Genomic DNA, 15,176 nt, shown 5'->3' with positions numbered 1-15,176 from the left:
ATATATATATATATATATATATATATATATATATATATATATATATATATATATATATATATAAAAATGTTTTTCCTATATATATATTTCCCATATATATATTATTTTTTGCTGCTTTGGGTTTTGTTGAATGAAAGTCTTTGCTTGTGACTTCAAGCTATTTTTTTTTTACTATTAGACTGATTCAGATTTACATTTAAATAATTCAGATATCAGTTGATGATTAAGTAAAATAACAATGCTTTTATAATATAGTGCATGTAATTAACAATAAATTTATACTTTAACAATATGTTCTTCTCTACAGTTCTATTTATAGCTAACTAATGAACTACAGAAATTAAATGACTTATCTGAGGGAAATAAAATGTCAGGTGACACATACTAACAGTTATTGTTTGAAGTTCATAATTAAACTGACACAATTTGAAAGCTGAGACTTTGTATAGAAAAAAAATAAACTAGTCGGATTTTGATCTCATTGTGACTTTCAACTCAAAATATTTAAGTGTCAGATATGTAAGGGGTGGTTTCCCTACAGTGGTTCAGGCTGTAGGATTGCCGATTGACTAAAGAAACATTATTAGCATGATGGTATAAAACTGTACATTTCTTGTCTTTTACCACCCACTGCCACTTATACCAATTACGGAAATAAGCGCAGTTAGAATAGCTAAATATGTGGGAGAGCGTTGCTATTAAGTGACTATATTGTATTGCAATAGGTAGCACTTCAATATTAACCTTGAATCAAGACTAGTTAGCTCATAATTAATAGTTGAAAAGGTTTAATAATATTTTGGGTTACAATAAGGTTCATTAGTTAAACATTAGTTAATGTATTAACTAACATGAACTAACCATGAGCAATACATTTGTTACTGGATTTACTAATCTTCGCTAATGTTAGTTAATAAAAATACAGATGTTCATTGTTAGTTCATGTTAGTTCACAGTGCATTACCTAATGTTAACAAGATTTTAATAATGTATTAGTAAATGTTGAAATTAACATTAACAAAGATTAATAAACGCTGTATAAGTGCAGTTCATTATTAGTTCATGTTAACTAATGTAGTTAACTAATGAACCTTATTGTAAAGTGTTACCATATTTTGTTATGTTTACACTTGAATTGGTTTCAAAATAGATGAAGGATGGTAAAACATAAACAGCTAATTGTACCCAGCATGTATGTAAAATGTTACCTGAGAGAGGGGAGCGGGAGAGAGGGCAGAGCCCCAAGAAGAGCTCCAGCAAAGAAAAAGAGACAGAGCAACAGTCGCAATCTTCTTTTATCCCTTCCTTGACCATGTGACTAAAACCCAAATGTGAGATATTCAAACTGACCAATCAGCAGATTACAGCTTCACCCACTGGGCAAAAGGTGTGACAATTAGAAGACCCCCGATGTATACACATGTTGGCCTACAGGGCTTGATCGATATCAGCACTTATGTGCCTTCAGGAATGCCAAATTGACCCTTTTGTTACTCAAGATAGGTTTGGGACAGGAAAGCAGAAGTCTTTGATTATTTTTGACCCTACAGATATGGAAGAATTGTGCTCATATGAGCCATGTAATTTCAAATCCGGAAACAATTCCTGATTTTCCCATTTTATTATAGACCTAAATGTTGAGGAAGATGCTTTGAGAGAACTCAATTTTTTGCATGTGATAACCCAAGTCCTGAGTTGATGAAGTTGTGGCATTTGCGTTCGCAAATGAGCTGTTTGGATTCCCATTTAGCATTCGGAGATGATGTATAGGCAGGCGCGATGTGTAGTTAAAGAAATCGTCGCTGGAGGCTTCCCTAATGACTATTGGTATTGCAGTGTTATGCTGAGCTCCATAGCGTCCCATTTATTCGATATTTTTGTATGTAGCTCGCTCTTGTCAGAGGTTTGAGTGTATAAGAAGTGGCCTGGCAGTTCCAGCGTGCAGCTTGTGACAAATGGAGATGACTTAGGAGTTGCTTTCATACTCACTGCAGGGCAAACTCCCATTTTTTCCACCTAGTTTTAAGCGCGCAGTCTGTCTTGCTTGACTGCCGGTGTGCGTCTGTTGTGTCAAGAGGACCTGAAGGGGGGAGGGGGGTGTCTGAGAGAGGAAGATAGAGCGCGGGAGAGAGCGGATGGCGGAAAGACGACAAGTAGGAAAATAGAAATGAAATTCCTGGCAATGCTCCGAGGAGCCTTCGAACCCGGGGCCAAATCAGATATTGCAAGGGAAGTGGAACGAGCTTGAATGAGCTTGAGCTGCTATCTGTTGCACAAACTGTCATAATGAAACGTTTATGGCTGGGGTTAGAAAATAGGAGCTTTGAGGCCACTGTCTAGAGACCTCTATGATTAGCCTGTTCTCCCTTCGCCCCGCTTTCTGAGACTGCCTAGTTCCCAATGCCCACGAGGTGCACTTGTTTTCTCCGTAAAACCCATCTGGGCCGATGAGTATATTTTGTCTGTGCCGCATAACAGAGTTGTCCCTCGGTGAAGACTACGAGTCTCTCCGTGGCTTTCAGGGTTTTGACCTGCTTCCTCCAGTACACAAGTTGTTTTTGCATATCCAGGATGAGGATTAGCATAGCAGGACAGTTGAGCTGTGTTTAATTAGCATGTCTAAGTCCTGCTCTGTTGAAGCATCTGGTGGGTAAAAATGGTTTAGTTAGTACACACAAGGTATGAGGATACTGAACTAATGGCCAATGGACAGAAGATAAAGTTTTGAGCTACTGGTTAGCATGCATTCTCTGACACGTGCAAGTGATGTATATTTTTAGATACATACATGAAAAAATAACATTTTATTTACTTTTGTTTATCTGTCTGTCTGTCTGTCTAACTATCAATCACAATTGTTATATTAAAATTCTGTTATTTGTCAAAATAAAAAAATAAAACTCTAAGAACAGAACTGCTACAAGTAATAACCGGTATAAAATCGGATATTACCATGTGCAATTATGTATATATGTGCAATTAAGTGCAATGCAGTATATATCCAATCTCAAACGATAATGGTATGGTGCCGATATACCGTGGGTACGGAAAGTATTCAGACCCCCTTAAATTTTTCACTCTTTGTTATATTGCAGCCATTTGCTAAAATCATTTAAGTTCATTTTTTTCCTCATTAATGTACACACAGCACCCCATATTGACAGAAAAACACAGAATTGTTGACATTTTTGCAGATTTATTAAAAAAGAAAAACTGAAATATCACATGGTCCTAAGTATTCAGACCCTTTGCTCAGTATTTAGTAGAAGCACCCTTTTGATCTAATACAGCCATGAGTCTTTTTGGGAAAGATGCAACAAGTTTTTCACACCTGGATTTGGGGATCCTCTGCCATTCCTCCTTGCAGATCCTCTCCAGTTCTGTCAGGTTGGATGGTAAACGTTGGTGGACAGCCATTTTTAGGTCTCTCCAGAGATGCTCAATTGGGTTTAAGTCAGGGCTCTGTCTGGGCCATTCAAGAACAGTCACGGAGTTGTTGTGAAGCCACTCTTTAGTGGCTATATTCTATTTTAGCTGTGTGCTTAGGGTCATTGTCTTGTTGGAAGGTAAACCTGCCCAGTCTGAGGTCCTGAGCACTCTGGAGAAGGTTTTAGTCCAGGATATCCCTGTACTCGGCCGCATTCATCTTTCCCTCAAATGCAACCATGCTTCACTGTTGGGACTGTATTGGACAGGTGATGAGCAGTGCCTGGTTTTCTCCACACATACCGCTTAGAATTAAGGCCAAAAAGTTCTATCTTGGTCTCATCAGACCAGAGAATCTTATTCAGGTGTTTTTTAGCATACTCCATGCGGGCTGTCATGTGTCTTGCACTGAGGAGAGGCTTCCGTCGGGCCACTCTGCCATAAAGCCCCGACTGGTGGAGGGCTTCAGTGATGGTTGACTTTCTTTCTCCCATCTCCTGACTGCATCTCTGGAGCTCAGCCACAGTGATCTTTGGGTTCTTCTTTACCTCTCTCACCAAGGCTCTTCTCCCCCGATAGCTCAGTTTGGCCGGATGGCCAGCTCTAGGAAGGGTTCTGGTCGTCCCAAACGTCTTCCATTTAAGGATTATGGAGGCCACTGTGCTCTTAGGAACCTTAAGTGCAGCAGAAATTTTTTTGTAACCTTGGCCAGATCTGTGCCTTGCCACAATTCTGTCTCTGAGCTCTTCAGGCAGTTCCTTTGACCTCATGATTCTCATTTGCTCTGACATGCACTGTGAGCTGTAAGGTCTTATATAGACAGGTGTGTGGCTTTCCTAATCAAGTCCAATCAAGAACCATCTCAAGGATGATCAGAAGAAATGGACAGCACCTGAGTTAAATATATGAGTGTCACAGCAAAGGGTCTGAATACTTAGGACCATGTGATATTTCAGTTTTTCTTTTTTAATAAATCTGCAAAAATGTCAACAATTCTGTGTTTTTCTGTCAATATGGGGTGCTGTGTGTACATTAATGAGGAAAAAAAATGAACTTAAATGATTTTAGCAAATGGCTGCAATATAACAAAGAGTGAAAAATTTAAGGGGGTCTGAATACTTTCCGTACCCACTGTATTGTGCATCCCTAGGCCAAATAAGCCAAATATAACCTACAAAATCATTAGCAGCAGTGTTAGCACATATATCTCTCCCCATTTCGAATCTTACGTATAGCTGAAAGATCTAGTTTTTCATCTTGTTATCTGCTGTGCTGAATCTGTTTGCTGCCGTCATTGCGTAAGCCGCATCTGCCTGTCCCAGGGGTGCTCCCCGAGTCTCTTCCTCCAGGCTCGGCTGGGTTCTTCTCAGGGGAACAGGCCGGGATGGACAGTGGTGGCAGCGTGTTGGGCCAGCACGGGCCCAGCGTGGGCCTTCCGTCTCATTAATTAGCCAGTGATTGTGCTCAATCAGATGCAGATCTTTACTTCAAGGGCTGCATATCAAAGGCAGGAATCTGGCGACTGGTTTATTATTCACAGGGAGACCTAGTTATGTCAAGAGCATGCGAGTGGAGCTTGTAGCAGCGGCGGGGGTGAGTGGCGGAGGAGATGCTGTACCCATGGAGAGCCTGAAAGATTAAAAAGGGTGGAGGCTGAGACATGCCTGCCACTCTCCGGGGACCGAGCATCGACTCCCCTTCTTCCTTTATTATTTCCCCCTCTTCTCTTGCTCGCTCCATCTTTCCCCCTTATCATTTAGTTACCACGATGCCGCACAAGACAACACAAAGACCGAACAGATGCGACATTGATCTTCGGCGTCTCCAGCTGGATTATACCCCTGGTTTATTCAAGCCGTTCAAGCATGCAAAGACCAACCCTGCTCCTGTTTCCTTGTCTTATTAATGATGAAACTCACCGGGGAGTGGGCATTGGGTCCCCGGGAGCCACGCAGTGGCGTACCATCATCGTGCCCACTGGGACTGTCTGTCCGCAGCTGCTTTTTGGCCGGCATCCTATAGCGAGAGCAGCAGTATGGCAGAGAAAGATGATTAATTTCACAGAGTAATCTGTCACGCTGATCAAGCCCAAGGAGTTTGTGTGTACCAGGTTCTGTTCTTGCCGGCAAGACACAGACTGTGAAGTCAGCAGGTGCCATGGGAAGTCTTGGATGCCCTCCAGAAAAGGGTCAAAGAGGCTGGAGACACTCGCACTAAGCGACTCTTTTCTGCAAAACCGTGATTCTCAAGGCCTTCGGAAATTACAGCAATATTGTACTGGATGTTGCAGGGTTGTGCAAAATTCAGTATTGTATAATTGGCTTACTTTTCATAAGTAGGCTTTTAAGGTGCCTTTTTTATGTTTTTTATATATATAGTATAATGCTTGTTTATATATAATGTGTAACTAATACTAATATCATTCGTCAAAAAAAAGATTATATACACATGTAGAGAGCGGGAGATAGACTCACATATTTACATACTATTTATAAATATATTATTTTTAAAATGTTTATATACAAATATATGATTTTTAAAATAAAATTTAAATAAGATCAAGCCAAAATTCAATATTTGTCTTGATAAAGTTATGAAAATTATAGTCACACCAGGGCTCGCAAAATCGCTAGCCCGACGTCCCGGGGCTATTGTGTTTTCCAGTCGGGCTACCAAAATGTATCACCGCTTGCCCGACGGGCTAATTAAATACAGATCTCCCGCGGGTCCTTAAAAACTCTGAAAGTGAGTTGTATCAAACTTAAGGCCATAAAAAGTTTTAAATACGTTAAATGGTATAAGAAATGGCTTAATTATAATTTCAATAGGTCTTACAGTTGGGGACGGAAAGACAAGAGTCACGATACGGCAGGATTAAACTTAAAAAGGCAACAATGTCATTGAATAAATATGAGCGCGGCACGTTTCAAGTCAAAACGCGGCGCGGATGTCTTTATGTGAATGTATCTGAAGGGAACCGACTGTCCTCAGAAACGTGTTGTTGGCATTTTAATTTCATTTTACCTATAATTCCTGATAAAGCAGCGTTTATGAGCGCAGAGCTGCTTTGTGTCCAGCGTTTCCGGGGAAACCGCAATATTTCAGCGCTCCTAAAGCGACACCTCGTGGCAGAGAATGAATTTGCATTTCCAATAAGCCTTTCTTGCTGTTTATGGTCAGATCAATGCAAATATCAACTCATGTTTTTACGCAACAAACACATAGAGTTGTAAATGAGAAAGAAGTTAATGTGCCTTCTAAAAATCTAAACAATTAAGACAGTAATATGTATACGTTTTAAATTAACATAATAATTTATATGCTTGATTTATCCCTTTTCATAAAAATGATCTATAGCTTGAAACGCTGTTGTATAAGGTTTTTGTGAAAACCTGTATCTGAACTGTAAATCATGTAATTTTATGACTTGTGCAGCTCTTAAAATGGGTCATAAATTGCCTTAAATATATTTTTTAAAATTCTGCAGATACCCTGTAAATAGTGAAATAAAATTCCTTCCTTCATATTTGTTGATATTTGTGTATTGAAAATATTTTGGATTGACATTTAAACTCCTATCTGATTTTCTATATTTAAAAAAAAAGAAAAAAAAAGGTAATTTTTTAATTTGGGCTAGTTAAATTAATTTTCGGGCTACCAAAATCTGAAGAGCACCTGCCCGAAGCGCTACCAGGGATTTTAAAATTTTTGCGAGCCCTGCACACTGTATTTTAAGGCCCAATTCTCACTATTAACTATTAACTACGACTTTTTCATCAAACTCCTGATTTGCTGCTTATTAATTGTTAATAAGCTAGCTGTTAAGTTTGATGAACAGTAGAGGGCCAAGAACGGAACCTTGAGGAACACCCTGTGTCAGTGGAGCAGTGGCGGATTTATACCCTTGTAAAGTGACACAAAACTTTCTGTTGTGGGTATAGGAAATGAGCCACAAAAGAGCTGAACCAGTGATACCGATATCAGAAAGACGCGGGATAAGTAAATCATGGCAAACTGTGTCAAATGCAGAACTGAGATGGAGAAGAATCAAGATGTTCATTGACCCTGAATCCATGGACAGACGAATGTCATTAACCACTTGAAGAAGGGCAGTTTCAGTGCTATGAATTGGGTGAAATCCTGACTGAAAAGGTTCAAAAAGATCATTACTGCCTAAATATGATCGCTATTGTGAGAGAGCGGAGACTCACTGTATCAGATGTCGAGGAGGAGATGAATAGGAATGGAAAAGACTCATAGCCGATCAGTGTGACAGGATCACAAAAAATGCCAGGTTAGTCATCCAAAACTTTTTGAGAGTCCAGAAAATAATCCAGATCTGCCAAATCCCAGCAAAAACATAAATGGCAAAAACACCAAAAACATAGCGACAAACAAACATCAAACAGATATCAGTGTGAAGCGGCAGCACAAGATTGCCAAGCGTTCTCATGTAGTGGAAGATAATAGTGAGAATTGATTCAAAAAGTATTTATTAGTATTAATAATTATTAATCGTCAATATTTTAATTTGGCTTATTTGCATTGAAATTTGAACTGCAGTTCTATATCCTATGTACCTAAATTAAAATTTAGTATTTAACTGGATCTTAAAATGCATTTTCAATTCAGTTCTGAATGGTGCACAAATGCTGATATATAGAGGGCAATGTGGACATAAGGCACACCAAATTTAATCTGTAAACTGGCTAAGGACTATTGCAAAATGCATACAAATGTGTTCTGAAACTTTGTCCTATGCTTTTTAAAAAGAGCTTTAATGATTTTTCATTTGCAATATTATAGCTTCATTTCCTCTGAACACCCAGTTGAGGATGATGTGCAAACGCTGAGGTCAAACTCCGGCAGCAGCAAAAAGTGTCCATGGAATAGCCAGCATGCTTTCAATCCTGCAATTCAGCTCAGCATCCTTTATTGATCATACTCCAGCGCGTTGATGTCAAGACACGAAACGTCCGAGAGCGACCTCATGGTCTGCACATTATCCGTGGCTGAGAGGGCACTAATGAAATTGGATTCAGGCTCATCTGGAAAGTGCCCTCCTATTTGATTTAATTAGCCAAATGTCTCCGCTCCCCATCCAAGCTAGAGTAAAATGATTTTCAACAACGGAGAGTTGATGGCTCGCCGCAGTTTCCGGCAGAGAAACGCCTGGGTTTCGTGACAAAACTCCTGTCAATCATTCACTCCACCAAAGCTCTCATAGTATTTCAGTATACACTGAAATTTCCAGCTGCCGTGAGGGACAACTTTCTTTTTCTTCCCTTTTTCCCATCTGAGGGCTTACATAAGAGACAGCCACTAGCTCTTTAATGTCTAGGACAGTTTATCAATGCACCGACTGTTGACCTCATCAATGTCGTAGGGTCACATACAAATTCAGACATGCTTTAGCAGAGACGTTGACGAGATTGAAAAGGCCAGACCTGTTTCAATTTGCTTTGAAGCCGTCAGGAGTGACCCTTCAATGAACCCTGGTCCACCTTAATTATTGTTCATCCATAGACCAGCATTAAGGAAGACTGCAGGGCTCTGTTTCTTAATTTATAGGTTCCTATTTTAGGTTATTACCCAATGCGCTCATTATGTGCAGTCTGCAGCAGGGGGCTAGACACGGTTGCTTCTGTCCTGAAATGATTCTGTCATGACTTACTGTAATGGGACCATAAACATAAGAAGATAATGCGAGTAGCAATCATGTAACATATTCATCTAATAAGACGGTGTGAATTCAATATTTGTTTTGGTATGAATGATTTGAGTGCGGCACATAGAGAATTTGTCCCCAAGGACATTTGGCCATTTTTGGTTTAAAGGCGAAGCGTCATTTATCGGTATGTTACAAAATTCTGGACTGTATGTTGACCTCTGTGGTTGAAACATGAAACTGCAAGTTACTTATTATATTTTTTTCCCAATTTATTCAGTTGTACTTTGGCATTGCTTTTCTACATAGATTATTATCAGTACTATTGTTATTTGTATGTTTTTTTTTTTTGTATAGTGATTGCTTCTTGAGAAAATGTTATATTATTATAAGTGATGTATTGAAATGGATGATACCGTTAATGTTATGAATATAGCCATTGTTGCTGATATGGCATTAAAACATAAATAAACAAACAAACAAACAAATAAATCTACATAGATCATTCTGATGGTTTGATATATTTAATATTGCATTAGAATTTGGTCCGTGTACATTTAAAAAAAAAAACGAAAAAAAAAAAAAAACAAACAAACAAGAAAACGCCTTGATTTTCCGTTATTACATTCAGGGGTAGAAAATGGATAAACAGTTTGGATGTTCGATTTCCATGTGTGGGCAGAAATGCATTTATAAATGTCAAATATATATATAATATGCTGAATTAAAAACTATATATATATATATATATATATATATATATATATATATATATATATATATATATATATATATATATATATATATATATATATATATATATATATATATATATATATTTATTTTTTATATAAAATTTAATTATTAATAATAGTACTTAGCACTGCATACTATTCTTTAAACCAAAGTGCACTGAAAAAAATAAATAGCGTAGACAATTTTTACTCAGAAGTTATTCAATAATTACGAAGAATTGGAATTTATGCGTTGAATTAGGTAAAGATACTTAAATAGTACTTCAGTGTATTTTACAGTGGGTCCTGTCCTGTGACCCAGGAAGTGATTGAACGTTGTATCAAAAGCAGAGATGGTGGCAGTAACCCTCCAGACTACGGTGTATTGGGATTCAGCAGCAGTCAGTGGGGAGAATTGGATTTGTTTTTGTTTTTTCACCTTCCAACTTCCATCTCTCCTGACACCTTTATTGAGGCAGCATGAGACAGAGAGTTCTCTAGCTCTTGCTGCTTCTTCGTGTTAAGCAAAAGATGGGCCATCTGCCAAGAATCTGCAATTTGAAGAGTCATTGCACAATTACGTCAATCTGCACGACTCTGAAAAAGGGCGGAGAAATGCAGATGGCAACTCTTGCTCACCCTTGAAGAACAATTATATATGTTTATCCCATTTAATCAGTTTCATATGGCAGAGAAACTTGCAGGGGAGTTTGTTAGTTGCATTGTCCTGCTACTCGACATATTAAGCAGGTCCAAAAATTGCAATAAACCAAAGCATAGCAGTGGGCAGTATTTTTAGATTAGTATTCCTGCTCCATGCGGCTAAAGCATCTCCCTGCTGTCGTGCGTTCTCCTGCACGGACACAAGGGAAGATCCTTTCTCTCTGTCTTCCAGCTCGCGTCCCACTGCAGGAACTTCAGCGTTACTTGGCAAGAGTTCCAGAAGCATTGGCTGAGGGAGAGGATGTGCTGTCCTTGAGTTGTTATCTGCCACTACTTCATAATGAACCACGTCCTGTGGGAGTAATGCTCAATGAAGTGATGGAGGGGGAGACAGACAACAGACTCCAACTCCCAGACTGCTTTGCTGTCTTCCGAGCCTCTATCATCCACTGAGCACCAATATAAAGGGTTCTTATAATCATGGAAAACACTGAATTAAAATAGCGTTAAAAGCCTGAAGCTGGAATTGAAAAATGGGAAAATAATTCTGAAAAACATAACCCAAATATTATAGTGTAAAAGGCCTGAAGATGGAAATTAAAAATGGAAATATAATTCTAAAAACATAACCTAAAATTATAGTGTAAAAGGCCTGAAGTAATAAATAAAAATAGTTAAATAATAATAGTAGGCTTATTTGTTATTCACTACTAAACTTTTATTTTAGTTTAGTTTAGTTTATTCTAACATACCAACAATATAGTAGTTCAAATATGATTTGAATGAACAAACAAATAAAATTAATTGGTTCATATGGAAATGAAAAATCTCCCAGTATATGAAATATCTGAATAATAATAATAATAATAATAATAATAATAATAATTATTATTATTATTATTATTATTATTAGTAGTAGTAGTAGTAGTAGTAGAAAAAGTGTTTTATTATTATTATTATTATTTAGACTGACTCATGCACTACTAAATATTCTTCACTACTTGCATTGATTTATTAAATATTTTGTCTTACTAATTATGCTAAATATTTAGCCATCAATAAATTATACTCTTAGTTCTTATAATTTTTTTTTTTTAAATTCCATTCAATTCTGCAGATTTTAACCTCAAAATCAGTACAGAAAATGTGGAAAATGTCCACCAATTCTGTCCTTGCCAGTCATGACAATTACTTTTTTTCTCCATATAAATATTGTTCTATAAATATTGTAGTGTATATGAGGTCATGTCACACAACTTTAGGTTTTAGTTAAAGACAAGAAGTGCTGATTAAGTTGCCTCTATTTTCAGATGTTTGTAGGTGTAATTTTAGTTCTCGTGATCCGGCTGCAGGGTTTGACCCAAATAGGCCACACTGTCGACTCCCAGGTGTGGGCGGCTAAGAACTTCCTGCAACTCTTCGGCTCTGTGATGTGGACCTTTTATGAGAGAAACCAAACTGCTTTAGCGGCTTTTGTGTTTTTGTAAGTGGGTCGTCCGGTGCACTAGTGTACTCGGGTGCTGCAGGCGCTCTCTTCATTAGCGATGGGGTGGTGTCAGAGGGCCCAGGTAATGCGCTCTCTCGGCGCTCGCTGAAGGGGACGTCATTAATCAGCAGGATATGGCACCGGAGCCGAGCACATCATTAGGCCCTGAAACACCACGGGATGCGGGGGTCACACTCCCCTGACCCTGCATCAATAAGGCCAGGGTGGGGGACTTAAAGGAGGGTATAAATCTGGGTGATGCTCAGAAAAAAGAGGCTGTGTGGTTATTGACCAAGATCCATTTGTTTAGCATCGGTCGAGGCCAGAGTTACTCCCCTTTAAGCATTGATGTGAAGCCCGCAGAGTTAAATGACTGTATTATGTAGCTTAAAGAGACACCAAACCAAAAACCTTTTGACAGTTTCCATTATAAAACCTATTTTTCTACCTTCTAGAAGCCGGAATGCTGCACAAAGCGATCGGCCGATCAGATCACAGCCGATCTGAACAATATTTGATGTGTATTAAATGTCTATCTTCTGTTTCTTTCAGATCTTGGTGAACTCCATTACCCAGCCTGCACTGCTGTATGAGAACGTGGTGGTGAGCGAAGAGAACCCAATTTTGAGGGACATGCTGTTCAGCCCTGACCATCAATACATCTACACTCTCACAGATAAAGAGGTAAGACTTCAGGGAGTGTGCTGTTTGACATTGATGGTCGACGGCTTTTATTTGGCTAGAATGTTCTGAGGAGCCCGACAGACAAACAGTGTGGTTTGGTCATGCACCTGAGTCCCCAAAGACGGCAAAGAGAGAGGAAAGCACACATACACAGAATGAAAGCAGAAGTGAAAGGACACTTTTTTTCCAAACATTTGCTTGAAATGGCAAGAATGGAAGTATGAGATTATAGCTTCTTCATAGTATCTATTTTTCATTTATTTTGACATTTTTTTATTTTACCTTTTAAGGTTTACATTTTATCAGTTCATTAATTCCCTGGGAATTGAACCCAGGACTTTGGAGTTGCAAGCACCATTCTGTACTGTTTGAGATAATGGAAGTACCTACGTGGGCGCTTGTTTGCAGCCTTTCCTTTGCCATCTGGGCCAACTTATCCTTTTCAAGTTTTGTTTTAAAATCCATTTTTTATTTTGTTTTAGAGGGAAAAAAAAGATTTTTAAAATGAATTAAAATGAGCATTAGCATATATTTTATTTGGGCATTTATTATTATTGATTAATGGCACTCCATTGTTTACATAATATTTGTATATATTTATATATATTGCATATATTTTATTTGGGCATTTATTATTATTGATTAATGGCACTCCATTGTTTACATAATATTTGTGTACTTTGTATATGTAAATAAACAGAAGTGTATATATTTAAGAAATATTTACACGTGTGTGTGTATGTATGTATATATACACATATATTATTATTTAATTTTTTTTCTTTTTTTCTTTTTTTCTTTTCATATTTATATATGATTTATATTATGCATATATAAATATATTATAACATTATATTTCTGAAATATAGCTATACATGTATGTACAAAGTACACACATTATGTAAACAAACTTTTATTTTGGATGCGGTTAATCGATTTGACAGCACTGAATAATAATATTTGTTACTGTAATGCGAAATAATAATAATAATAATAATAATAATTTTGTTACTCTACAGTGTATATCTGGCTCAGCTCTTGTCTCTTATTTGTGAATACGTTTTTTTTTTTTGTGAAGAAATCTATGTATCACAGTCTACTATATATTTATTTTCAAACTATATATTTATTTTCTAACTAATTTCAAACATTTAAACACAAGCCTTTTATTAAACAGTTCTTTAAACTGATGAGAAACACAAACTTTTGACTGATAGAGTATATAATAGCTCGGTTGGACTTCATTTTTATGAATGTATGAATATTGAAAATGCTGCTCTATTATTACAAAGAAAAGCTGTTCAGGATGTGTATTATTCAATGTGCTGTTTCTTTATTCTGCACAGATTCACATGGTGAATTAGACAGTTTGTGCGTGTGTGTGAGTACGTGTGAAAAAGAGAGACCCGGAACGTCTCCTGATTGTCTGCATGTGATATTCGACACTGTGTCATCCCCCTTCCCACTTTTCCACACCCATACACACAAGCAGCGGCGCCTCTGGTAATTCACCACTTATCAGAGAAAATTGAGGAAGGGCTTCTCTGATCTTTTCTGATGGAAAAGAAAGCGTCCAAACCCCCGTCACCCCCACCATCCCCCTTTTCACTCAGACCGAGTGCTGGAGAATTCTCTCTCTCCTCTTTTTCTCCTTCCGTCTCGCTCCTTCCTTTGTTTTCCTCTCGCCTTTTTCTTTGTGCTTTCATGTTCTCCTCACTAAGGGCTGATTGGAGTGCTTCCTGTCTTCCTCTCATTAAAGGGCATTTCCTTCATCACCATAACCCCATTCACTCTCCGCTAGCCCAAACCGCCTCTGATTAGAGCGCCGCACCACAGCGCCAGGCTCAAAAAAAGACCTTAAACCGCGATCAAATCCGAACCCGGAGCATTTATTCTGCCGTTTAATGTCAGAGATTAAGAGGAAATACATGTGACAGAATCACTGCAAACATTTGAATAATTTAACATGTTATTTTCAGATGTTCCTGCTGAGAAAAATACATAAGAGAGCTTTTAGAGTGGAAATGGTGAGAAACCCTCATGGTAGTTTACGCTGATGCAATGTAGATGCCTCTTTGGCCATAGTTTGCCCCTTTACCCATAGGTATTCTTGATAAAGCAGATGAGAGAAGAACGTAATCGCCATCACAGTGATTAATATGTGAAACACACCTGAAACACTGTCTACGACACCAGTGTTGTGCATTATGAAGCAATTCTTAATTGCCTTGATGAATCACTGAAAGCCTGTCATAAAAATGTTTGAATCAGTTTTCTCCCCAAAAATAAGAATGAAAAATGAGACATTTGATTTATTTATTTGTGATTTTTAGTTGTGAATTTAATTAAGCATATTTATTTATAAATATTACAAAAGCATTATTGCAGTATTCTCATTACCATAATGCAGTAAAAATTATGCTGTTGTAATTAGGGGTGGGAATCGCAGGGTACCTCATGATACATGGCCATCACCATAACGATAATATCACGATACAGCAATTTTGTGATAATC

General features: G+C 37.8%; 1 protein-coding gene across 2 annotated transcripts in view; it reads left to right on the top strand.

Annotated features, from left to right (window-relative positions):
• plxna1a (plexin A1a) overlaps window positions 1-15,176 on the top strand; it is a 238,052-nt gene that overhangs the window by 105,899 nt on the left and 116,977 nt on the right. For both annotated transcript variants that reach the window (XM_058764335.1, XM_058764333.1), the window contains exon 4: window positions 12,530-12,661. In XM_058764335.1, the coding sequence (XP_058620318.1) occupies window positions 12,530-12,661 (132 nt within the window). The remainder of the gene's footprint in view (window positions 1-12,529; window positions 12,662-15,176) is intronic.

Source organism: Onychostoma macrolepis, chromosome 23, assembly GCF_012432095.1.
Source record: "Onychostoma macrolepis isolate SWU-2019 chromosome 23, ASM1243209v1, whole genome shotgun sequence".
NCBI lineage: Eukaryota > Metazoa > Chordata > Actinopteri > Cypriniformes > Cyprinidae > Onychostoma > Onychostoma macrolepis.
This window is presented reverse-complemented; position numbering and strand designations above follow the sequence as displayed.